This window comes from Hyperolius riggenbachi, chromosome 6 (assembly GCF_040937935.1).
Source record: "Hyperolius riggenbachi isolate aHypRig1 chromosome 6, aHypRig1.pri, whole genome shotgun sequence".
Taxonomy (NCBI): Eukaryota; Metazoa; Chordata; class Amphibia; order Anura; family Hyperoliidae; genus Hyperolius; species Hyperolius riggenbachi.
In genome coordinates, this window is record NC_090651.1 from 375,539,023 (window position 1) to 375,565,965 (window position 26,943).

General features: G+C 44.9%; 1 protein-coding gene across 2 annotated transcripts in view; it reads right to left on the reverse strand.

Moving 5' to 3' along the window:
• Positions 1-12,559: 12,559 nt before the first annotated feature.
• Positions 12,560-26,943, reverse strand: part of LOC137523072 (uncharacterized) — an 86,613-nt gene continuing 72,229 nt past the window's right edge. For both annotated transcript variants that reach the window (XM_068243270.1, XM_068243269.1), the window contains exons 7-8: positions 24,146-24,347; positions 12,560-16,712 (exon numbers count right to left, since the gene is read on the reverse strand). In XM_068243270.1, the coding sequence (XP_068099371.1) occupies positions 16,643-16,712; positions 24,146-24,347 (272 nt within the window). In that variant the 3' untranslated portion in view covers positions 12,560-16,642. The remainder of the gene's footprint in view (positions 16,713-24,145; positions 24,348-26,943) is intronic.

Consider the following 26,943-nt stretch of genomic DNA (forward strand, 5'->3'; position numbering starts at 1 on the left):
CCTGTGCCCGCGCAGCCACTCCCCAATGCTCCGGCCCTGCCTCCGGTTCACTTCTGGAATTTCAGACTTTAAAGTCAGAAAACCACTGTGCCTGCGTTGTCGTGTCCTCGCTCCTGCTGACGTCACCAGGAGTGTACTACGCAGGCCCAATATGGTGTGTGCCTGCACCGTGCACTCCTAGTGACATCAGCAGGAGCGAGGACATGGCAACGCAGGCGCAGTGTTTTTCAGACTTTAAGTCTGAAATTTCAGAAGTGAACCAGAGGCGGGGCCAGAGCATCGGTGAATGGCTGCATGGGCACAGGATGTCTGCAGGGGACCATTAGAAGCCCCTGGTAAGTTCAACTCATTTTCCCCCAACCCCCTACAGTATCCCTTTAAGGAAAACCCTTTTGTCCTTGAAGCTGTAATGTACTACTTTTATTCTGTTATCTTTGTTATCTCTTGGCACATTTAGATGGGTCGGCCAGCTGGCTAGAGGGAGATTTTATAAGAACTAAAAACAGTTTCAAATTCTGTGCCAAAATTATATCTTAATATCCTACACCACAGGTGTCAAAGACAAGGCCGGCGGGCCGAATGCGGGCCTCCTAGCCATTATATGTGGCCCTCCAAAGCTTCAAGCGTGCATCATTATAAGCAGCAACAGAACAACAGCAGAGGATGGCAGAGTTTCTGGTTAAAACAATGTAAGTTGAAGCCTGAGTGTAGCGACAACCCACGGGACCCTCTCCGTGAAATTAGCATGGGGCCCCAACCTTGGATCCAAATCCCCCCATGTGGCTGGTAAAACACACACCCCTATACAAATCCCCCCTTCCCCCTCATAGTAGGGCAGCAAAAAACTGTACTGTTTGCCTGCTCCAGTGCTGCGTCTTGTGTAAGCCGATTTATCCCTGTGTTCAGCCCCGACTGAAAGGGATTCCACCAGACCAGGGCGGGCCTTAAGTTTCATAGCGCCCTGAGCGAAACCTAATTTTTGTGCCCCCCTTCATCCTCTTTGCGCATGCGCACACACACACACACAGGCCCATATGCAATTCACCTTTTCCCCTGAGTTACCTCCTAGGACAGGGGTTCCCAACCTCCTTGAAGTCGTGACACATCACACCAAATGCTCAGATCTCCAGGACACACCACATATGTATAATAGAGAAAATACTATTAATATAACCACAAAATTAGTGCATTATTCGGAAACACTTAAAAATTAAGGAATGAAGGCTAGAACCTTTCAGGAACATTAATAAAAACAATCAGTGGGACAGTTACCCCCCCCCCCCCAATTTGGAATGATAGCACAGCACCGACAATGTGCACCATGCGTTTTAGCAGCAGTGTGCTCCCCCCCCCCCCCCCAAAAAAAAAAAAACACCCCAGACTCAGTATAGGTGGGTAGCCAGATTTAGCTGCCCCCAGTATAGGATCTTATGTGTAGGTACCCTCAATATAGGTAGCCAAGCATATGTGCCCCAGTATAAGAATTCAGTTGTATGTCTCCCCCTATAGGTAGCCAGGCATAGGTGCCTCCAGTATAGGTAGCCAGGAGTAGGTGCCCTCCCTCAGTATAGTTAGCCAGCTATAGGTGCCCCCAGTATAGGAAGTCAGGTGTAGGTGCCCTCAGTATAGGTAGCCAGCTATAGGTGCCCCCAGTATAGGAAGTCAGGTGTAGGTGCCCCCAGTATAGGAAGTCAGGTGTAGGTGCCCTCCGTATAGGTAGCCAGCTATAGGTGCCCCCAGTATAGGAAGTCAGGTGTAGGTGCCCTCAGTATAGGTAGCCAGCTATAGGGGATTCCAGTATAGGAAGTCAGGTGTAGGTGCCCTCGGTATAGGTAGCCAGCTATAGGTGCCCCCTTGAAAGCCGGCGTCCTGAGCGCCTGCTCTGGTAGCTCAGGTCAAAGGCCGGTTATGCACCAGACACTGACTGAAATGCGAATATCAAGGATTTATTTGTGACCTAACTGTGGTCAACTGGTAACTTCACTCAACCAGTATACTTATCATTACAAATATACTATTCCCTTGCACATTATAGGTCACGATTATCTTCTCCTCTTCACAGCCGGTGCACCGCTAAAAGCTCCGCAACAAAAGTCAGGTTACTTATACACTTCCTAAATACAATTTAGCTACAATAAATATTTCTTCTTTTTCTTACACTCTCCAACCGCTACTCAATACACCACTTGTTATCACAGTTCCATATACTGAGGCATAGGGGCTTGGGTAAGAATTGGTCTACTGAGCAATTCCAGTTCTATAAAGTCTCAGTCCCTTGTAGCAAGTCCAAGCTATATTGCTCAGCAAAACCTAAGGGGGAGGGGTAAAGTTCCTCTTTACGGTGGTACTGAAGCAACTTTTACTTTTTCTTATGATGGCACTGAAATAACTTTCTCTCTCTGTGGCTCGGAGGACTTCTCAGACTCTCTATACTGTGACCCTAAATAAAATAATAATAAGATAAAAATAACCAAACAAACCAATAAGGGGTAAATGAAATAAAACAAACCAATGCACCTTGGTGGAACACCGCTCTCTTGCAAGGTAGAACCGCTCTTTATTTATACTGTTTAAACGTTTTGTTAACTGGCGCTGTCACTTATGCAATTGCAACACTTGTAGAACAACTTTGTTTGATTCCTTCTCTTTATCACTTAGACTCCTTACTAGATGACATTCCAGCTGAAGTAGTTGTCACACATGGAGAACAGGTTCCGGTTAACTTAAGTCACTTTAGTAGAAGCTGCAATTCTCCAACTCTCTGCATACTCAAAGTGCATCACATCTCCTCCTCCTTGTTGTTAAGATAACAGTCTTGCTATAACTAACTGACTAAACTTCTTAGGTTCAACTTTAATTCAAACTGTATTTCTCTTTACATAGGCCTGGTACTTTAGCAGAGCATTAATTACCGTACTTTAAATTTTCTTATGTGGTGACTTTAAAGTAAAACTCCGACCAAGAATTGAACTTTATCCCAATCAGTAGCTGATACCCCCTTTTACACTAGAAATCTATTCCTTTTCACAAACGGATCATCAGGGGGCTCTGTATGGCTGATTTTGTGGTGAAACCCCTCCCACAAGAAACTCTGAGGACCGTGGTACTCCTGGCAGTTTCCTGTCAGAGAACCTTGTTGCATTGTGGGAAATAGCTGTTTACAGCTGTTTCCAACTGCCAAAAACCATGCAGCAGCTACATCACCTGCCAGCAGTAAAACCTTTTTTACTGGCGGGCGAGCTCACACACAATAACTGGGGCACTTGGCAGAGGCCACTCACTTTCTGGTGACACCGTTCTATAACACTGGGCTGTAACTTGAACACAGTCTTTGTTTCTTAGGCAATACAGTGCTATATTGCAGAAATGAACTGTTTCTCATCAAAAAGGTTTCTTTAAGACTTTGGCCTCAATTCACTAATCTCCTGTCTTTAATAACGTTTCTAGAGTTATCACCATGGTGATGAGTCATGTAGTATTCAGGAAACATTTTACCTCAGGCAAACCTAAAGTTAACTCTTCTGTCTTTAACCGGTTCAGCGCCGCAGTGCCGAAAATCTCATGCATCCGAGCAACGTTCACCTCCCATTCATTCGCCTATGTGAGAATCCGCTCAGCTGCCTGCGCAGGCAGGCAGCCTTTTGACCATTGTTTACCTTTGCTTGCTGCAGGACTCTGGAAAGGAGACCTTCTGTCAGTTGTGCAGCTTGTGTTGCTGAGGGATTTGCATACATTAGTCATGCAAATCCGTTACCTGCCTTCTTTTGATGACTGGCACTATAAAAGCATTCTGCTCCCAGAATGCTTTGCTGGACATTTCCCTTTCATGGTCTGTTCCTGATGGACACTCCTGGAGTGTCAGCCATTCCTGTTTGTTAAAGTTATCTTAGTGTAATTCGTGGGAATGCACTAGGCAGGTTCCCTAGTGCAGTTAGGATTGCATTATCTGTTTTGCCTGGTCTGTCTGTCTTGTGTTTGGATCGCACAAGCCCTAGCGTTAGCGGCTGTGGATCCTTCTGATTGAGTCTGGAGTGTAGGTTGGAACAGCGGTTGTTTCTGCCTACCTCATCTGTTCTGTCTCCTGGGATCGCGCTAGCCACTTTTCGCTAGCGCTGGGGATCCTTCTGTTCTGTCTCCTGGGATCGCGCTAGCCACTTTTCGCTAGCGCTGGGGATCCTTCTGTTCTGTCTCCTGGGATCGCGCTAGCCACTTTTCGCTAGCGCTGGGGATCCTTCTGTTCTGTCTTCTGGGATCGCGCTAGCCACTTTTCGCTAGTGCTGTGGATCCTTCTGTTCTGCTACTCTGTACCTGGATCGCACTCGCTTCTCGCTAGTGCTGTGGATCCTATCTCTCGCTTGTCCCTGTTTTCGTGTGTCTGTCTTGTCCGCTACGACCGCTTGCTGGAGGCTCGGTGAGGTAACCGTTAAGCAAGCGTCGCGTCCTCTGTTTCATGTTTGTCTGTCGATGGTTAGTTAGGCGTGCTTGTCTCTATTGTGCTTATCACGTGGAGACCGCGCATAACCGCGTGCACTGTTGCGAATGAGTGCGGTGTTCGCGGTTAGCTAGCGTTTGTTATTTTCCATATCTCCTCATTGTATTATTTGCTGTGCCTTTGCTACTCTCGTGCTCCGCCTTGCTGTAACCTTGTGTCACGTCTGGCGATCGCACCTCTCGCGATCGCGTTCCTGCTTCTTATCTGCTGTGGTGTGTGCACAGTCGCGGGTTGGCGACTAATTTTATGCACACACACACAATCTGTCTCTGTGCTCACTCTCAATCGCTTCTCTTGCTATTGCATTTCTTCCCTTCGTGCAATTCCTGTCTGGCGTGTGTGGTGGGGCAGAGGAGCTGTTCTTCTGCACTCCACAGCTCCACCTGCCGACAGGAATTTCCCTCTGCAGGTGCATTGCACCTACTGCTGGGTTCCTGCAAATTTATACGTTTGTGGAGGAAATCCGCCGTGTCAGCGCACGTCTGGTGCGCTGACCACGGAGACGATTCCGCAATCGTTACAGCCTATAACTTTATTGCTACTTATCCCAATGAATTGATCTATATCTTGTTTTTTCCGCCACTAATTAGGCTTTCTTTGGGTGGTACATTTTGCTAAGAATTATTTTTTTCTAAATCCATTTTAACAGGAAGATTAAGAAAGAAATGAAAAAAATTCATTATTTCTCAGTTTTTGGCCATTATAGTTTGAAATTAATATACGCTACCGTAATTAAAACCCATGTATTTTATTTGCCCATCTGTCCCGCTTATTACACCATTTAAACGATGTCCCTATCACAATTTATGGTGCCGATATTCCATTTAGAAATAAAGGTGCATTTTTTGAATTTGTGTCCATCACTATTTATAAGCTTATAATTTTAAATAATATAATAACATACTGTCTTGACATGCATATTTAAAAAGTTTAGACCCTTGGGTAACTATTTATGTTGTTTTTTTTTTTTAATTGTATTTTTTTAAAAAAAAATTTTAATAAAAAATGTATGTTGGTAATTTTTGGTGTGGGAGGGAAACTGCTTATTTTACATGTAAAATAAGCAAATTCTTTAATTAACCACTTCACCACTGAGGGGTTTTACCCCCTGAGCACCAGAGCAATTTTCACCTTTCAGCGCTCCTTCCATTCATTCGTCTAAACTTTATCATTACTTATCACAATGAAATGAACTACTATATTTTGTTTTTTCCGCCACCAATTAGGCTTTCTTTAGGTGGGACATTATGCCAAAAATTATTTTATTCTAAATGTGTTTTAATGGGAAAATAGGAAAAATGTGGGAAAAAATTAATTATTTTTCAGTTTTCGGCCATTATAGTTTTTAAATAATGCATGCTACTGTAATTAAAACCCATGAAATTTATTTGCCCTTTTGTGCCGGTTATAAAACCATTTAAATTATGTCCCTATCACAATGTTTGGCGCCAATATTTTATTTGGAAATAAAGGTGCATTTTTTTTCAGTTTTGTGTCCATCCCTAATTACAAGCCCATAGTTTATAAAGTAACAGTGTTGTACCCTCCTGACATAAATATTTAAAAAGTTCAGTCCCTAAGGTAACTATTTATGTATTTTTTTAATTGAAAATTTTTTTATTTTTTTTTCATTACAAAAAAAAAAAAAAATGGGGAGTGTGGGAGGTAATGAGTTCATTTTTTGTGTATAACTAATTCATTTGTGTTTGAAAATTTTTTAGGGTGTAGTTTTACTATTTGGCCACAAGATGGCAACAGTAACTTTTTGTCTAATGCGACCTCTAAGCGTCCTTCCGGACGCTCGGAGGAAGTATAAGGAGGCTGGACACGTGAGTTTTTTTTCACAATGATCGCGCTGCCCATCGGAGAGCAGCAGATCATTGCGGGGCTTAGATCAACGAACGGGAATGGATTTTCCCGTTCATTGATCTCCGGGCGAGCGGGCGGCGGCATGTTTACTAGCGGCGGGCGGCGTGTTTACGAGCGGGAGCGCGGGCAGCGGCGGAAGTGCGCAAAGTATGGATTTCTCCGTCCCTGGGGGCTAAAGGATGGAAAAAGGGACGGAGAAATTCGTACGGGCGGGGGTAGAGTGGTTAAAAATGTATGTGGGTGCAGTTTACTATTTGGCCACAAGATGGCCACAGTGAGAAAAGTCCTGGATGCGAACGATCTCGCATCCAGGAACCAAAATTTAGAGGAGTTGTTTCCAGGGGGCAGAAATACCACGCTCTCTGGAGAGAAAGCGTCGGTATTTCTGTGGGGAAGTTAGATCGGTGAATGGGAATTATATTCCCATTCACTGATCGGGGGGCTAGCGGCGGGCGGCGTGCCCAATCGCGCGCACCACGCATTGAAAGCAGCAGTGCCTTTCTGGACGAGAAAGCTCGTCCAGAAAGGCCGAACTGGTTAAGTTAACTCTTCAATCCATAAAATAACTCCAGAGTTAGACAGGCTGTTTATTAACTGCGTGCGTAGGGGACCTTAGGCAAGTCTTCCTAACACTGCTACTGCCTATAGAGCGCGCCCTAGTGGCTGCTGCTCTGGCGCTTTGAGTCCGCCAGGAGAAAAGCGCGATATAAATGTTATTTGTCTTGTCTTGTCTTGTGTGAAAATAACTACAGAGGAGGTAAATTAACTACAGAGGAGGTAACTTAAAGGGAACCTAAACTGAGAAAGATATGGATTTTTCCTTTTAAAATAATACCAGTTGCCTGACTCTCCTGCTGATCCTGTGTCTCTGCCGGAGGCGATCGGCGGGGCTGGGGGGATGCCGCTGAGCAGCGGCTATCATGTAGCGAGCCCTGGGCTCGCTACATGATTTAAAAAAAAAAAAAAATTAAAAAAAAACTGCTGCGCTGCCCCCTGGCGGTATTTTTCATACCGCCGAGGGGGTTAAGCCACAGCCCCAGAACAAGCATGCAGATCAGGTGCTCTGACTGAAGTCAGACTGGATTAGCTGCATGCTTGTTTCAGGCGTGTGATTCAACCACTACTGCTGCCAAAGAGATCAGGACTGCCAGGCAACTGGTATTGTTTAAAAGGAAACATCCATATCCCTCTCAGTTAAGGTTCCCAGCATGATCTTAGTGAATGAGGCTATTATCAGACAGGCAGATCCTAATCACATCACTTTCATCAGAGGATAAATTCAGTATGCTGCAGTTAACGGTCACTTTTCCTCAGACAATCATCACAGAATTCTGGCACTTTTAGTCCTTAACCACCCTGGCGTTTAATTTTTGTGGCCATGCGTCCGCGGGAGGGAAATTTTTGTTTCAAACTTGTTTTATAGAGTGTAGCTAGCACTAAGCTAGCTACACATGTGCCCCAAGTCCCTTTTGTGCCCCAAGTCCCGCTTTGATCCCACCGATCGTCGCCGGCTATATTTACCTAGCCGCGATACCGCGAGAACCGCAACTTCCCCGAACAGCTTCTGTCGTCGCTATGGCGACGATCGGACATGACGACTGACGTCATTGACGTCATGCGCAGTCCCGATCCTCCCCATAGCGATGCCTGGAGGCTATTGGAGAGGCTGCGCCATTGCGGGTTTCGGGGGGGAGGTATGTATAAGGGCGGCAATCTGGGGGATCAGAGGGTGCAACATGTAGCTAGCCAAGTGATCTGAGACAATTTTTATTAAAAGAAAAACTCCCGGGGCCATGCGATTCCCTGCAGCGTTATGGGCAAACTAAGCTCGTCCATACCGCTCAGGTGGTTAAGCTGACTAACACGCTGATTACAGTTTGTGGCTTAATAAAGTCGCAATGCTCATACTCATCTGACTCTTATACTGTCTTTCTGAGCTAGGTTGGATCTAGCCTGGCGTCCCTGTTGCTTTTTCCCAGCTGCCGCCTGGTGTCTGCTACTCCTGGCCACCTTCTCTCTCCTTGTGTGGTCGAGGGGGGCCCCCGCTCTGCCTCATGGGGTGGCTGCTATGGCTGCCGCGCTGCGAGCCTCTGTCCCCTTCGCTCTCTGCCGGCTGACTGACTTTGCGCTGTGAGGAGAACTGGTTATAACCAGTCTCCTCAGCCTATGTCTCGCGCTGCTCTGTCTATTGCGCATGCGCTGTCCCCCACTCTGCTCGTGCGGCGCTTCTGGAAGGTTCCCCTCTGTGTATGCCTGGTCGCCTAGCAACCCAGTACATGCGACCAAATCTGCACCTAGGCCTCTCTCTATGCGCTGTTTCAGTTCCACAATACAAAGTCTTAAGGTGAACTCAGCCCAATATGCTAATGTTACTCTACACATGCAAAATATATTGCCACATTACACACTGGTCTCTTAAAGGGGTACACTTGTCTCTTCCATTCTTTCTGGCAGCTGCACGCTCTGTACTTCCTCACCTCCAGCTTCCCATCACGTGACATACATTGTGAGCCAAAGATATGCAGCAAAGAGCATGTGTCTGCCAGGAAGACCAGAGGAGACCCGAAGCACTGGAGTAGTTAGATATAAAGCTGCTCTACTGCAGAATGGGGAGGAGAGGGGATCAAGCCCCTCCCCGCATGGTCGCTATAGTCACACCTTTATTTGAGACTTCTCGATAAATGTTAAATCTTAATAAACAATTTAGCCCGTGACTTGCACTTTGTTTCTAGATTTTGGCCCCTTAAAGCGGATCCGAGATGAAAAACTTACTACAACAAGTAACTTGTCTATATATCTAAAGTTTAGATTGTTTACACAGCAAATCTAGCTGCAAACAGCTTCAACAGAATATGATTATTTCTTCCTGTGATACAATGTCACATTACACACAGGCAAGCTGCAGCCTTCAGCTCAATCCCCTCTCCTCCCCCCTCCTCCCCTCTGCCTCTGAAATCTCTGGCTAGTAATACCTCCCCCTTCTCCTGCCCAGACTGAGCTCCCATAAGCCCTTGCTACTGTCTGAAACTGCCAAGGATCTCTGAAAACCTGTGGGCCTCGCTTGTTTAGTTTATAGGGAATTAGAGTATTAAAACAAAAAATATTTGGCTTGAGAATTGCCCTATAAACTATATGAAAGGAACACAATTATGCAATGAGTAAAAGTTTATCTCGGATCCACTTTAAAGAGACTCTGAAGTCTCAAAAAACCCAGTTTTTATTTCACATTCCTCTTAATTTTTAATGACCCACCTGAAACGCAGCATCCCCGCGGCTGAGTGCTCACTATAACCCCCCCAAAATTCCCTGGGGAAGATTTTGGCAGCGCTTCCGTGAAGAGGCAGAGCTTTGGGCTGTAGCTCTGCCTCTACTCGTGTCAATCTGTGCTAATCACCACCCTTCCCCACTTCTCTCAGTCTTCTTTCACTGAGAGGGGCGGGGAGAGGCGGCGATCAGCGCTGATGGACACAAATGTAGGCATAGCTACAACCCAAAGCTCTGCCTCCTTAGGGCAGCAAAATCCACGACCCAGAAAGTCGTGGATTTTTGCCCAGTGATTTCGGGGGGTTATAGTGAGCATTCAGCCGCGGGTATGCAGCGTTTTAGGTGGGACATTAATACTTAAAAGGAATCTGAAATAAAAACTGTTTTGTTATTTTTTGAGACTTCAGAGTCTCTTTAAAAGTGAATATCGAGTGAAAATAAACTTATGATATAATGATTTGTATGTGTAGTACAGCTAGGAAATAGGACATTAGTAGCACAGATATAAGTCTCATATTGTTTCCAGTACAGGAAGAGTTAAGCAACTTCAGTTGTTTTCTATGCAAAAGAGCTTCTCTGAGCTCTCTGAGCAGTTTAGTTGGCTACGGTGCTGTTTTCTGAGGCACTTATACATCAAAGAAACTGCGAAAGGCAGTTTCAGATATGATTTTTACTTTTTTCATAGTTCAAAATACAGCATGGTTTGTAAATTGCAAATATGATAGAATGATGAAATGCTATAAAAAAAGACTATATAACTGAAAATAAAAGCATGAGACTCTTTTCTTTGCTAGTAATGTTCTATTCATTATTCGTACTACATATACAATTCATTATATCATAAGAATTTTTTCGTTTTAGTGTCACTTTAAGGGATTGAGTCCTACGCCTACAAACCCCAGGACTGTCAGCAGAATATAATTTCAAGAAATCAATACAATTCATGTTTAAAATTCACTGAATGGACAAATATTTAAAGAAAGAGGCGAAGTCAGAAATGATTAAAAACCCGGGAATGTTTTATTAGAACGTTCACACCAGAAAAAAACATAACAAATGAGTTACCGTAGTTACCCAAATGTAAAGCAAAATCTCACATTTTCATTGACAAAGTCTAACCATATTGGTAAGATATATGATAAGATATATATATATATATACACTGTACAGCGCTGCGTAATATGTCGGCGCTATATAAATACTAAATAATAATAATAATAACCAGTGGCAGCTAATCTTTGCATTCATTTGGCATGAACATCGGCAGTTTTCATCTCCTGAAAACATCATTGTTACAAGAATGACCTGATCATTGTGCTTTAAAAACGCTGGTATGTAATTGATGAAGAACACTTAATTTTTCATACTTCTTAAATATAGATATATCCCTTAAAGGGATACTGTAGGGGGGTCGGGGGAAAATGAGTTGAACTTACCCGGGGCTTCTAATGGTCCCCCGCAGACATCCTGTTTTGGCGCAGCCACTCCCCGATGCTCCGGCCCCGCCTCCAGTTCACTTCTGGAATTTCTGACTTTAAAGTCAGAAAACCACTGCGCCTGCACGCCCGTGTCCTCGCTCCCGCTGATGTCACCAGGAGTGTACTGCGCAGACACAGACCATACTGGGCCTGCACTGTGCGCTCTTGATGACATCAGCGGGATCGAGGACACGGCAACGCAGGCGCAGTGGTTTTCAGACTTTAAAGTCAGAAATTCCAGAAGTGAACCGGAGGTGGGGCCAGAGCATCGGTGAGTGGCTGCGCCAACACAGGATGTCTGCGGGGGACCGTTAGAAGCCCCGGGTAAGTTCAACTCATTTTCCCCTGACCCCCCTACAGTATCCCTTTAAATTATCTATTAAAAATATTTTCATTTACAAAAAGTTTATACAACCAATGTAATGGAATTCATTGTAGAGAGTTGTAATTTTATGTATTGGCAATTAAAATACATTTGAAAGATAACAAAAGAGCTACAGTAGGTCCTTGACTAGCACCTTGTGGTACACCTCTGCTAATGTAGACCATTAAAATATATTGCATTAAACCTTTACCAGTATACTTACAGTCTTCTGCATCCTGTTAAATGATCAACATTATCATTAATATTATCCATGATACTTGTCATCAATAACAACCCCAACATCTATTTTTTAGTTAGAAACGCTCCCCATTTGATCACCCTATCACTTATAAAGTCTTGTGCCCTTACAATAAGATTTAGGTTTCCCAAGGAAATCCAATTAGATTTTACCTGAAGTTTTTAGCATTCATAGTTCATTGGGGTTAGTCTTGACCTTCAAGCTGTCCTGTAACGGCTGAGAGGGACCATGGCAGTGGGCCAGTTTATTTTTGCGTGTTACCTTAAGAACATTGCTCTATTTAATATCAGTAAATAGATAGCCATTCTAGGGGCACCAGAAATGGCAGTTGTGCTCATGCACCAATATCAGTGCTCCACTAGATTTGGCACAATACAATAGGCAATACCTTGTAGAGATTAACAGAAAGTTCCAGGAAGAGAAACAAAAAGTGGACAAACCAGGAGCCCAATATAGTGTACTCCTTGGTTTCATGCAAGAGTGCTAAAGAGCTATTTTGTTCAGAAGGCCTTTACAAAAATTATATTAAAAAAATAATAATTTTGGCAAGTGTTTCAGTATAAGCTAAATATAAAACAGAAGACTTTAAGGCCCTGTCTTATGTCACAGCTGGACGATGTTCTTCTGCTTTACACTTTGTTTCTCTGAGAAGCTTCCTTTTACTTGTCATCAGTAAAGCTGAAGGATCATGTCCATACTGGAGGCACTTGTTCTTCTGTCTCTTAAGAGACTGATGCAACTACTGGGAGATCATCAGTTCCTACAGTTGCAGTAGGCCCCAAGGCTGTGAGATGCCCCATCTTCCCACCCTCCCTCTTTCCTATACAGGGCCCCACATCTACATCTATAGCAGCCATGGTGGAGGTCTCGTGCTGGTTGCACTGTTATGGGAGACGTCAAGTCATGTTGGCCACTCTTGTTAGGATTCCTCACAGATGGGGTTCCTGACCCCCCTGGAGAGAGGTGTAAACCTTGAGTGGATCCCATAAATGATTTGTGTGAGGACCCATAACTCGTAGTTTCACACCTGGACTGATGACCTAAGGTTGCTAGCAAAAGCCCCCCATCCATACTTGTTGTCCACCTATTGCTGGTGAATTGTCCATGAAACATGGACATTCCACTCCTAATGAAAGCAACTGAGGCACTTGCGTTATTTAAGTAGAAAAAGAGTAGACTGCAAAGTACTGCCACCCATTGGTGATTGGCTTACTTCTGTAGATAAAATGCTTACAACAATATATTTCAATGTTTAAACACCTTACTAATCTCAGCCAATCGCAGCGATCTGCAGTCCCTGTCCTCAATGCAGCACACTGTTCCTGGCAAAAGGAACCTAAACTTCATGAGAGGTCCAGCCAATCGTATACAGCACATGGGCAAAGGGCACCTGCTGAAGTGACGGGAGCACATCTGCACTCTCACTGCTAAGAGAACAATTAGGGAACAGTGGCTGCAGAACATCTAGAAGACCTGCAGTCTCTAAACAGATTGAGACAACTGTCCAGCCACAGCATGAGAAGGTATTCACTGCAGATAGCTCACCTTGCTTTTCATGCCAACCATGATGCCAATAAGGGGCGGAGTGTCACATTACAGTTAAAAGTAGGTTGTCTGACCAGGATTATCCTCAACAACCATCCTTTTACTGAAGTGTTCTCTGAACTAGCTGGAAGCTTGGTGGCAATGGGTTACCGGGCTTTGCAATTCACTATTTATCCTTCCATTGTTTTATTAAAAGAAAGCTGTGACTATGAAGACCAAGGCTGTCTGACTCCACTCCTCAAGAGCTGAGGTTCTCACACATTTATGGCACAGCTCAAACTAATTTAATGGCACTGAAACAGGAAAGGCATGGTTCTTCAAGTAGAAGATATTTCTCCATTACTCAGTCCATCCTAAACACTGGAATGGATCTGGCCCTCGAGAAATGGAGTTGGACAGCCCTGATGTAAACAATACATAAGTAAGTACAGCACTGTAAAATATGATGGCACTACAGAAATATTAATAATAAAAAAATAATAATAAAAAGTGTACACAGGGATCAGCCTATGTTGGGCACGCACATTAAGATAGTGATAGTACAACGAAATCGTCGATTTGATAAAACAATCGCATCTCAGCTGAATCAACCAATAAAGGAGAACGGATTCATTGTGATTGTTTTGATTCAAATTTTAATACAATATCTAATGGGAAAGCTGGAAAAATGTAATTGGATTAAATCCAATCGATCTTTCCAAAGCTTTCTGAACATCTGGTTTAGATTGTCGTTCAATCAATTTAAAGCCAGCTGTTTCAAGCCTTGTACACACATCTGACTAGTCAATTGAAAGATCAATCGAGTAAATATCGGCCAACTATCATTGGTAAAAACGTACAAAATCATTAAACCAATGAACCACGTCATTCCAATAGCCTGTTGGATTTTTTTTTCTAACGATTCATTAGTAAAAGCGTGTGTGTATGGGGATCGTTAAAAGAAAAAATATTGTTCACAAACAACAGTTCAAATGCTTAAAAACAGCTTTGAAATGTTATGGTCTTTCCACGTCATTTGCTTTTCAACGACTGCATCGTCGGCCACTTTTAAGGTCGTTACTTTGCTTATTGACCGATCGCTATTTAAACTATCGTTGCTCGCTTATGACGAACGATCTCTTGTCGTATGTGTGTACGCACCTTAAGATGACTGCATTAGAATCTGTGCGTAGCCAGCATAAAAAGTTCAACATCCAGAGTTTCTTCTTAACTTTAGATTCAAGTTTTGGATAATGAGGAAACGAGAAATGTTTAGATTTTTTACTGCTGTCATTGCCACCTTCTTGGGAAGTTTTCGTCAAAGCCCCGTCTTAACAGGACTAAAACCAGCAGCTGAGCTATTAACCGTATCAAGTTTTTTTTTCTTGAATTGCTGTTTCTCATTTCCTGTTCCCAGGGCCACCAACGTTCTCAATAAATCCATGCAGATTGCAGGAATAAGGGAGCTGGGGAAATCTCACCAAAAGGAATGGAGACATCAGTGAAAACCTCCAGATTATGATGCGTTTGCCATTTAGTTAGGGCATTTTCACTGAAAGCAGTGCCAGACAACAGAATTAGGCAAACTGCATTTGCAAAAATTCGCTCTAATCCTTAACACATACAATAATAAATACTTGTCCCCAAGATAAAATAAAAATCTCATTAACTGTTCTATTAAGCAAAACACACAGACGCCTGTGTACACAGATTATTATTGTGGTACAACTGACAAAGTGCAGGCCCCGCATGGTGCATACCCAGTCCTTGCAGCAAACCTGCCATGTAACCGAGCCTAAGAATACTGGCAAAGTAAAGTCCACAGTCAGTCACTAGTGATTTGACATTGGACTGTGAGGTGATTGGGTGGGGTTCTACAGTAGAAAGGACGGGGTTTAGCACCGAGTATGGAATATGCAAGAATTGAACTTGAGGACCATCACAGGTACCTGGTGGCTGAAACGATATCAGTTTTGAAGCAAAAACGGAGAATAGGGGCCTAAGACCCCATTTCCACTAGTGTCCGAGATCTGCTTCCAAAACGGATGCCGACACTTACTGCACTGATTCGAATATGCATCTGAAGCCTTCTAGATGTACCATGCATGGCTATGGGTGTTCAGATGTGCGGTTGAAAATTGCAACACATTTGGAAGCAAACTATTGACTTCTATGGGCTGTGATACCCCCTCCGAAATTCGCGTGCCCATAGGCTGGGTCCACTCCACACAGTTCTGTCTCATGGATGGTGACAGTGTCTGGACAGAATGCACGTGTTTGAGCGGACACCATGTTTAACACAGGATCTGTCAACACGTTCGTTGGTCTGTTCTTTGAAACTAGTTGACCTAACCCTGTTTAAAATCGGGCTCTAGGTCTCGGTCCTGCCGCCGCCACTCCGCCAGTCAGTGCGCATGCGCACGCACCCGTTCACCCGGCTCCCTGGCCCTCTCCTCCTGTCTCAACGGCTGTCCGTGCTGCGCAAATGTACAGTAGCACAAAACATGGACATAGGGACATTTGGACGCAGCGACACAGGGACTTTATTATACAGGATGGACTGTTTTGAGCCATAGTTTTAACTGATCCTTTACCTCATTTAGGAAGGACTGAGTCCACATGACATGAATGGCATTACAGCTAAATGTTGGCCATTTTCATAAGGAGATCAACAATAGCCGTTTTCACAGTGGTTTCATGACTGGTACACTTTAGGTTAAGTAATCCTGCTCTCCATAGCTGGCTCCATAGTTTGGCACCCAAGGAATGAGTATCTTGAACTGGGACTAAGTTGAAACTTTGGTTCCAACCAACTTCCATTGTTTCTCAGTGAGATTAATGAGGACAGGTAGAGTAAAATGTATTGGGTGCTACTATGAATTCATCCATAGTGGACCTGAACTCCTGCACAGGACAGAAGGAAAACATAGAGAACTGTACCCTGTATGTATTTAGAGAATTCAGCCTGTCTAATCTCCGCTTATCTGTGACTAATCACCACTGTAATTTGATCTCTCAGCTGTGTCAGCTGGTTTCCTTTGCAGAGTGCTAATTGGTAAACACAGGATGTTAACCCTATGTCTGCTTCAATGAAAGCAGGAAGTAGACACTTTGCAGATTTATATCAGCTGTAACAAAGAAATGTTTTTCTGTAAAGGTTATAATGCTGATGCTTATCTCTTAGAACAGAGAGGCAGTTCTGAGTTTAGTTCCACTTTAAGGACCACATGCAAAGACTTTGGAACCATAATGGATGTACAGGATCAGTTTTTCTTTTTCCAACAATATACTGTAAGTGACGTCCCCATTGCGGTGCCAGCACTTTGTCAGTTGTAACTCTATATGTAGTGACAGCTTTCTTTAAAAAGTGTAATAACAATGTCAGTGCCCTTTTACAGAACCCGGCTTTGCTCCTCCCCTCCGATATTGCCGGGATCATGTGATGTGTTCCTTCCAATACACCTGCAAGATAAAGAAACAAGTATTCAGATTTCACAGGGAAAAGACTCTCAGAATGTTACATTACAGTGAAGCAGTCCATTAAGGGAGACTCTGACCTGAAATGTAATTTGTGTCCACCCCCTTCCTCACTCAATGAGCGGCTGCCACTGGCCAAGTGTCACTAGACTGGACCTCGCTAGTCCTGTCGCTGATATCACATGACCAGTGATGGTGTGAGGTGGCCAATGGGAGAGAAAGGTATGGGCATCTCTTAAAGGGAACCTGAGGTGAGAGGTATATGGAGGCTGACATATTTATTTCGTTTTAAAGAGACACTGAAGCGAAAAAAATATATATGATATAATGAATTGGTTGTGTGCTATGAATAATTACTAGAAGATTAGCAGCAAAGAAAATATTCTCATATTTTTATTTTCAGGTATATAGTGTTTTTTCTAACATTGCATCACTCTATAATATGTGCAGATTACACAACACTCAGCATTCAAAATGAGTCTTTCAGAGCAGTCTGTGAAGTAATGACCTCTCCTCTAGCAGAGGAAAAGTAAATAGTCCAGGAACAGTTGAGATAATAAAAGTCAGATAACAGCCCTCTCCAGGACTAACTTAGTCGGAGAGCTTAATGGCTTGTTTGCATAGAGATAACAACTGGAGTTTCTCAACTCTTCCTGTACTGGAAACAATTAGACTGATGTATCTGATCTTAATGTTTTATTTCTTAGCTGTGCTACACATACAAATCATAATATCATCATTTTTTTTCGCTTTAGTGTCTCTTTAAGCAATACCAGTTGCCTGGCTATCCTCCTGATCCTTAGCCATAGACCGTGAACAAGCATGCAGAGCAGGTGCTCAGACTGAAGTGTGACTGGATTGTTCAAGGTGTGTGAGTCACACACTACTGCAGACAAAGAGATCAGCAGGACTGCCTGGCAACTGGTATTGTTTAACAGGAAATAACACTTGCAGCCTCCACATGTCTCTTACTTCGGGTTCCTTTAAAGACTGACTCATGCCTTAAGCTTTATATAAAGTGGGCCTTTTACAAACCGGAAGGTCCTTGAGTAAGGCGCCAGTCAGGGCCACCTTTCTCAAGAAACGTGTATGGCAGACCCTGAGCCTCAGGGCCATTTTTTATGATCACTGTCTGAGGCCATTGTTCTCCTCACTCCACCCACTATGTGCTGCTCCGTTGTGCTTTGCACCACGTCCCTCTTCCTCCCTCCATAGCAACAGACAGGGTTGCTAACTTCTAGGTCAGAAAAGCCTCTGTACAGAGCTTGGCTCTAAGCTGTTGCCCAATAGGTTCAGCCATACCTCCCAAGTTTTTGAGATGAGAAAGAGGGACACTTAAGCCATGCCCCTGCCACACCCTAATCACACCCCTGACACACCCCTAGTCATGCACACCATAAAGATTTCATAAGAATTATTATGATTATTATTATTTAGTATTTATATAGCGCCGACATATTACGCAGCGCTGTACAGTGTATATATATATTTATCTTGTCACTAACTGTCCCTCAAAGGAGCTCACAATCTAATCCCTACCATTGCCATATGTCTATATTATGTAGTGTAAGTACTGTAGTCTAGGGCCAATTTAGGGGGAGCCAATTAACTTATCCGTATGTTTTTGGGATGTGGGAGGAAACCGGGGTGCCCAGAGGAAACCCACGCAGACACGGAGAGAACATACAAACTCTTTGCAGATAGTGCCTTGGCTAAGATTCGAACCAGGGACCCAGCGCTGCAAGGCGAGAGAGCTAACCACTGCGCCACCGTGCTGCCCATGCTTAAAAACATAATTCAGCCTCCAGCAATCGCTGGAAGCCGAATTATTTCATTCCCCCACTATCCATGGCGGCCTGGAGGGGGAATATTAATTAAATCGGCCTGGACTTGTGCAGAAGCAGGATCAGCCATATAACAGCTGGATCCTGCGCCCAAGTCTACCGGCGCCGATTTCAAATGTACTCGCTCATATATCTGCAGCAGACCAATGTGTATGAAGAGGAAGATCCTGTTACTCATGCTAAATGGTTCTTCTAGGACTGAACCCTACAGATGCCTGCTTTAGGTTGTGCTTACCTTTGTTTGCACCTATTTTCTCGCCCAAAAATGTAGTGTTGAGTGAAAATCTAGTGGGCATTCAGGTCTCCTCCATCATTTATGGAGGAAGTTGGTGAACTAGTCACATCGGATCTTTAACAACCAACCTCTTGGTACAGGGATTTCAATAGAAGTCACCACATACACCTCTGAACAGATCAGTTACATGGCAAGGGGCCAAGTATAGCATCTGTACCATAATTATTTCTAATCAGTCACCCAAACCTATTACTAATTATTGTTTGGACCATTAGACATTTAAAGCATGAGTGTAGGTTAGTTACTGCTATAAAGATGACTGCTGGTAAAATATAAAGGAACAATATTTAGTACCAGCCTAGAAAATTAATCTCTGGAACATGAATTACAGACTGAGAGGTCAAGAAGATGCTAATATTTCTGGCTTGCATTTCCTGTGCACTCATTGCCAGTTTTGATTGGCCCAATTATAAGCTGCATATGATTTTCCTGCAAGCTGGAACTATAAGCATCTCACAGGAGCACCTACTGTCATTTTACTTATCCAATAAGACACCACAAGCTTGTCAACCAATCACCTGACATCTTTATAGACAAGTTAATTTATTGTACAGTAGGCTGTATAAAATACACCGTTCCCTGGGCTGATGTCAGCTACTCATTCAGTGAATTACCCATTCATCTTCCACCTGTACTGCTGTGATGAGCCATACATGAACACTGCTGTTGAAACCTGAACATATCTGTCAAATTCCAGTTTTTATACCTACATTTGTCATGCAGTTATTACACTAAAAGTGGTATGAATGCCTGATACTACCTTATCTATTTTATTTTTGTTTTTTTTATGGAAACTATAAAGAAAACTTGCTGAAAGTCCTGTGTTATGTTGCTTCATACATGTGACATAAGAAGGAATGTACATATTTAATAAGGTGGCAGGTTGTGCACCGCTGTCTAGCAATCCAGTCTCATCACTTCCTGTGTGATCTGAATATGGTGGAACCGAATAAAAAAAAAAAATCAACATTGTTATTGCAGAACTCTAACATAGAATTGGCTCAAATAATAGAATTATAACTGAAGGCCCAATCTGTTCTTGAAGCTCAAAATGCCCAGACATGATCTGATGTAGCAGAAGGAACTTTGAGCACATGCCCTGCGGATCTGCCTATAAAGTTTCTTTTTTCCTTCTTCAGGTAGTTTTGTGCACAACCTTTGCATCATGAGAAGTGGCATGACCCTTGCAGTTGCACAACCTTTGCATTATCATAAGTTGCGTGACCTTTGCAGTTAGCGAGTTAACCTGTTAGTTGTATTCACATGCTTAAAATGTGACCCTAGCAAATAATGCAATATACGTCCACTATAGATTTTACCACTTATTAGGCCGGCATGTCATAAGAACAGTACATGCTGTTACTCTAGCTGGCTTACTGGCATTTGAGCTTGGCCCTATCCTCATTTGAATAATCTCTTAGCACATTGTATTGTGCCTGCACTACACATCTGTAGTAGACAGTACCTAACTATGGAGATCCAGAATCGCTAGGATTTTTTTATTTTTGTACTGGGGGGCCTAAAGAAACCTCAAATCGCCTCAACTGAGAGAAGAAGAATATGTTATTTTATAAACAACACTGGCCCTTTTTATCAAGGTTCATTTTCCTTCATATTAACATTTTAAAATTAGTAATATATCAATTGAAAGGTTGGGAGTAAAGTTTAGAGTCAGTCAAACACATTTTTAGTAGAGAAATATATATATTTACATAGAAAGAGGGACAAAGTCCTGAAAGAGGGACAAATGAGGAGGAAAGAGGGACAGTTGGGAGCCATGATTCAGTTCATGTGTATACATACCCTTAAAGAGACTCTGAAGTCTCATTTTTTTCCCGTTTTTTTTTTTATTTAATCTTGTTACGCATTATATCCTAAGTGGAATTGGCGCATTCCCGCTGCAAAACGAGAGAAATAACCCTGCAAAGCTCCAGGGCTTGCAGGGCTTTACTTCTTTGAAGAGGCAGAGCTTTGAGCTGTAGCTCTGCCTCCTCTGCAGTCAATGTCTGCTGATCGCCGTCTCTCCCCGCCCCTTCTGGGTCTTCTTTCACAGAAAGGAGCGGGGAGGAGGCAGAGATCCACGAAGATTGATTGCGGAGAGGCAGAGCTACAGCTCAAAGCTCTGCCTCTCCAGGGCAGCACAATCTGTGACCTGCAAAGTCGTGGAACTTTGCAGGTCGTTTTCTCTATTAATAAACCCTGGTTTTTGGCAGGATTGAGGCGATTTTACTTCAGATATTTTGCTTAAAGGAGTTATCAGCCAAAATGGTCAAAATGAGCTTTACTCACCTGGGGCTTTCTCCAGCCCCTTGCAGCCAACTGTCCCCGCCGACCACTACGCTCCCTGCCACTGTTCCAGTCTTGCCGCATGGTACAGAGGCTGACCGCGAGGTCAGCCTTACTGAATCGCCGTTGTCAATCATGGGCGCGTGGTCCGCAGCAAACTGCGCAGGTGCAGAACTACCCCGCGGTCTGCCTCTGCACCGTGCGGCGAGACCGGGACATCGGCGGGGAGTGGAGCAGTCGGCATGGGACATTCGGCTGCAAGGGGCTGGAGAAAGCCTCAGGTGAGTAAAGCTCATTTTGACCATTTTGGCTGATAACTCCTATAACAAGATTAAATTAAAAAAAAAAAACATGGAAAAAATGAGACTTTAGAATCTCTTTAAGTCTCACTGCATAAACAGTTGGACACCAATTCACTTTAGTGGCATGTTCTCACTGCTACATGCTATTGATTGATGCTGTTAAGAGGCATGAAATAGGCATTTTTAGTTGGCACTAACTTGCACTTCTGGCAGACCCGGGCTAGAACTCTTTGTGTACCTTGCGATGCTCCTGCTAAAGCCTCATACACTCACTAGCTGAAGTGGTCATATTGGGCTGTCAATACCAAGAATCCAGTGTGTGTAGTACAGGGGTGCAGCTGTGCCCAGGCGAACCAAGCAGCGGCTTAGAACCTCACCCACAGCAGGTCCCTCCCATGCTGCAAGGGCTGCCCTGTCTGTGACTTGTACAGGCATCCCTGACTCCCTGTCACTTACTCGGATCAGCGGCAATGTGCACAGAGGGGAGAGCGGCACAGTGACAATGGAGTACACCTCAAATGTGGATAATAGGATAACAGAGGCGCCAACAGGATAAATACCACTAAAAGAACTTAAAAACCCATCTTGGTAATAGAGGAGACAGTGGTGGACTCACCCCCTCCAAGCAGAACTCACGACTGTGGATTTTCAGTCAAAACAATTTTATTGGATACTCTAAATAAAGTGCAACGCATTTTGTGGGGTACAAACCCGCTTCATCAGGCAATATCAGATAGGAGTAAACCGCATCTGCCAGTATCATCAACACTGAGCGCCTCTGTTGTCCTATTATCTACAACAAGTCCACCCTTGGTGGAGGGTTGTGCCCTTCCTTCTTCTACTACAGAGAGAGAGCGACTTTTTAATCCTGAGTGGGGTCAGGACAATCTCCCCACCTGCTTTGACAGTGGTTGCCTAATTGGTAACCCTGGTTTGTGAGTATTAAATTAATATTATTACTCTTGCAATTATACATTACAGTACATACTACACTAAATTGGGCTCTTGGTGTTCTCTCTTTTTCTCACCTCAGATGTGGAAGTGAGGTCATCGCTCATTTCCTGTATTTGAAGTGTGTTGCATGGTTACTATGTGCAGGTTTCCTCTTTTCGTGTCACTGCCAACCTGCAGGTGTGTGAGTTTTGGGGATGGGGAGCCAGAAGTACGCTGAATAACCCCACTGACACCAATGCCCTATGGGGGGGGGGCTACCTTTATGGAGGTGGCTACCTATACTAGGGAGAGGTTCACCTTTGGCTACCTACCTATACAGGAGGACTACCTATTGGGGAGGTAGCACCTTTGGCTTCCTATTATAATGGGAGAAGAGGCCTCTGACGAGGGGGGTGGGCACAAAATGATGTGCTACTCGGGGCCACAAAAACCTTAGCAGCACCCCTAGTGTGTACAGGTGTCTTCCTAAGTCTCCTGATGATTCAGAACACTACACTTCCAGTGCGGTTACCTCATTCCTCTTACCAGCAGGAGTGCAGGACAGGGGTAGCAGGAAGCAGGGGAAATGGAGGCAACACAAACGGGGACACAATAATGCACCAGGGGACACAAAGGAGACATGAGGGAGGGGGCATGATAAGACAAAGAGGACATAAAGAGACACACAAAGGGGCATAATAAGACACAGGGGGCACACAGGAGGCACAGGAAGCATAATAAGGCACAGGGGAGCACAATTAGGCACAGGGGGCACACAGGAGGCACAATAAGGTGCAGGGGGCACACAGGAGGCACAGGGGGACACAATAAGGCACAGAGGGGCACACAGGAGGCACAAGGGGGCACAATAAGGTGCAGGGGGCACACAGGAGGCACAGGAAGCATAATAAGGCACAGGGGGGCACAATTAGGCACAGGAGGGCACACAGAAGGCACAGGGGAACACAATAAGGCACAGGAGGACACACAGGAGGCACAAGGGGGCACAATAAGGTGCAAGGGGCATAGGGGAGGCACATGGAGCATAATAAGGCACAGGGGAGCACAATAAGGCACAAGGGGGCACACAGGAGGCACAGGGGAACACAATAAGGCACAGGGGGACACACAGGAGGCACAAGGGGGCACAATAAGGCACAGGGGGACACACAGGAGGCACAGGGGAACACAATAAGGCACAGGGGGCACACAGGAGGCACAGGGGAACACAATAAGGCACAGGGGGGCACACAGGAGGCACAGGGGAACACAATAAGGCACAGGGGGGCACACAGGAGGCACAGGGGAACACAATAAGGCACAGGGGGACACACAGGAGGCACAATAAAGTGCAGGGGGCACAGGAGAGGCACATGGAGCATAATAAGGCACAGGGGAGTACAATTAGGCACAGGGGGGCACACAAGAGCCACAGGGGGACACAATAAGTGGCAGGGGGCACAGGAAGCATAATAAGGCACAGGGGAGCACAATTAGGCACAGGGGGGCACACAGGAGGCACAGGGGAGGCACAGGGGAGCACAATAAGGCACGGGGGGGGGGGGGGGCACACAGGAGGCACAAGGGGACACAATAAGGCAGAGGGGGCACACAGGAGGACACAATAAGGCAAAGGGGGCACTTTCTTATTTTTCTGCTAATAAGCAGGCTACTCTAAATGCTGCTATTGTTATGTATATGATATAACGCACCTATCACACTACAACAATAATAACAAGAGGAATATCTGTAATGTACCAGTAATATAATTCCACGGATATCATCAGCACTACTGCAGTTGTAATGGACAACCCAACGATGAGATCATAGTTCTTGGTTGTGGCATTCGGAGTGGGTGAGATGTTCACAGTCGTCGGGATAGGTGAGCCCATAGGAGGTTTTGTCACTTTTTCACTATGAATGTTTATTAGTGTTCTGATTCTATCTTCATCCACAGACTCTGAAACAACAATATATTGCACACAGGTGGTTAAGGCGGGTGGCCTAGGAGTAGTATAACATACAAGCAGGGCCGGTTCAAGTAACAATTGGGCCCTAGGGCAAAGTTAACCCGGGGGCCCCCCAACTGACACTCCCCCAACCAAAAAGCGTCATTAGAGGCCCTTTGTTGCAGCCAAATTCCCCTCCTGGGCCCCTGAGTTGGCTGCTGACCCTCCCCCAATCACCTCCCAACTTAACTGTGCTCCCTAGGACTCTGCAGTGTCTATGTCAGTGTAGTGTCTCACCTGCCCGCCAGCACAGATGAGACGCTACTCTGCCAATGACTCTGCAGAGTCCCTTGGGAGCAACAGTTAAGATGGGGCAGGGACACATTGGGGGCCCCTACAGGCTCTGGGGCCCTGAGGCAATTGCTCATTTTTTCCTATGGTAGCTCCGGCCCTGCATACAAGAAAGCAAGTGACTTATGTTCTTGCTACACTTTAACCTCCTGAGCGATAATCCCGAGCTGAGCTCGGGGTATATCGCGCAGGAGGATTTCTCAGGCCCTGGTGGGCCGATTTGCATAATTTTTTTTTTGTTACACGCAGCTAGCATTTTGCTAGCTGCGTGTAACTTCCGCTCGCCGCCGATCCGCCTCCGCTCGCCGTGCCGCGCAGCCCTCCCCTACTCCCCGACCCCTTGCGCAGCCTGGCCAATCAGGCCAGGCAGCGCTGAGGGGTGGATCGGGACTCCCTCTGACGTCACGACGTCCAAGACGTCGGTGACGTCATCCCGCCCCGTCGCCATGGCGACCGGGGAAGCCCAGCAGGAAATCCCGTTCTGAACGGGATTTCCTGCTTACTCTGATCGCCGAAGGCGATCGGAGTGGGTGGGGGGATGCCGCTGCGCTGCGGCTATCATGTAGCGAGCCCTGGGCTCGCTACATGATTTAAAAAACTAAAAATTTAAAAAAATAGTGCTGCGCCACCTCCTGGGCGATATAATTGTATCGCCCAGAGGGTTAATAATGTGACACAACTTCAATAGTCGAGTCTGTGCTCCTGTCGCTGCCACTGCAATGACCATCCTCTCCCTACCCATACCAGGTAAAAAAAGGCACAGGAGCCCTTTTGGAAAAAAACAGCTCCATCATAGGCACCTATTGCAGCAAAAGACGGAAATTTAGGCGCACAGCAGAGTCCGTTATCAGGAGTCTCTCGGCAGAAATCAACCTGCTTTGCTGCAAATCACGACTTTGATAATGGCCGCGATATGCAGCAAAAAGTAAATTCTGGCCCCCGATAGTAATGCCGCAATTAGCATCTCTGCAAGCCCCCACGCCCTTGATGCTATCGGGCGCTCAAATGTACTGCCGCTAATCAGGCACCAAAATGTATCTTCCTTGCCGCATGTTGCGGCTTTGTGGCAGAGGCAGGTAAGGTTTGGGTGGGTAGGTCTAAATGCCCTTGGGAGGAAGGTCTTAGGGTTAGGCACCACCGGGGGTGGGGAGGGGAGGTTTAGGGTTTGGCATCTGGGGGGGTCTTAGGGTTAGGCATCACCAGGGGAGGTTAGGGTAAGGCATCAGTAGAGGCAGAGTTATGTGTGAGAGTAGGGTTAGGTTTAGCCAGAGTAAAATATCAGCAAATATCTATATATATAATAGGCTAAGTGCCTCAACCTTCAAGCAAGAAGAAGAAGTATCGCCCCGCCCCCAGGGCCGGTCCAAGCAAGAAGAAGCTAAACACTGCATTCCAGTGTGTTTAGCTTCTAAGGGTAACGATGGTTAATTTGCATATATTCAGCAGTGATGCACTGGGAGACATCTCAAGCTCACTCCAACCTGAATTACCGCAAATTCTTTCTGTTTTAAGAAAGCAAACTTTTGTTTTCCATAGCATTTTAGTAAAGGGGCTTTTAGGACCATTGTTGTCCCTTACACACTCCAATGAGTTCTGGGTCACCATGAGCTTGCTGGTTAGTCTGTACCTCCCGGTGTTACAAGCCCTACTGCATAGAGCTAAACTAATCCATGCTATGCACTGATGATGATCAAACAATCTGAAACAGTCTGTATGTATGTTGGATTATTATAGCTCTGTACAAATTAGCATGCTGACACATCATTGCATTCCAGCAGTTCTGGAGTTGGTTTTAGCTTCTAAGGGCAACAATAGTTAATTTGCATATATATTTAGCAGTGATGTACTGGGTGATGTCTCAGGCTCACTCCACCCTGAATTATTGCAAATCTATCTATCTATAAATATATATTTATATATCTTTCTATCTATCTTCTATATATATAATAGAGTAAGTGCCTCAACCTTCAAGCAAGAAGAAGAAGTAGCACCCTGCCCCCAGGGCCTGTCCAAGCAAGAAGAAGGGGCTGGTCCAAACAAGAAGAAGAAGTAGCGCCCCGCCCCCAGGGCTGGTCCAAGCAAGAAGAAGGGGCTGGTCCAAGCAAGAAGAAGTAGTGCCATATCAAACCCAGGGCAAAGAGGGATAATTTGCATATTCAGTAGCAGTGCATTGTGGGTAACCACAAATGTTCACTTATAGCTGAATTATTGCAGATTTGCTTCTGTTTTAAGAAGGAAAATTACACCAAGCTTTGC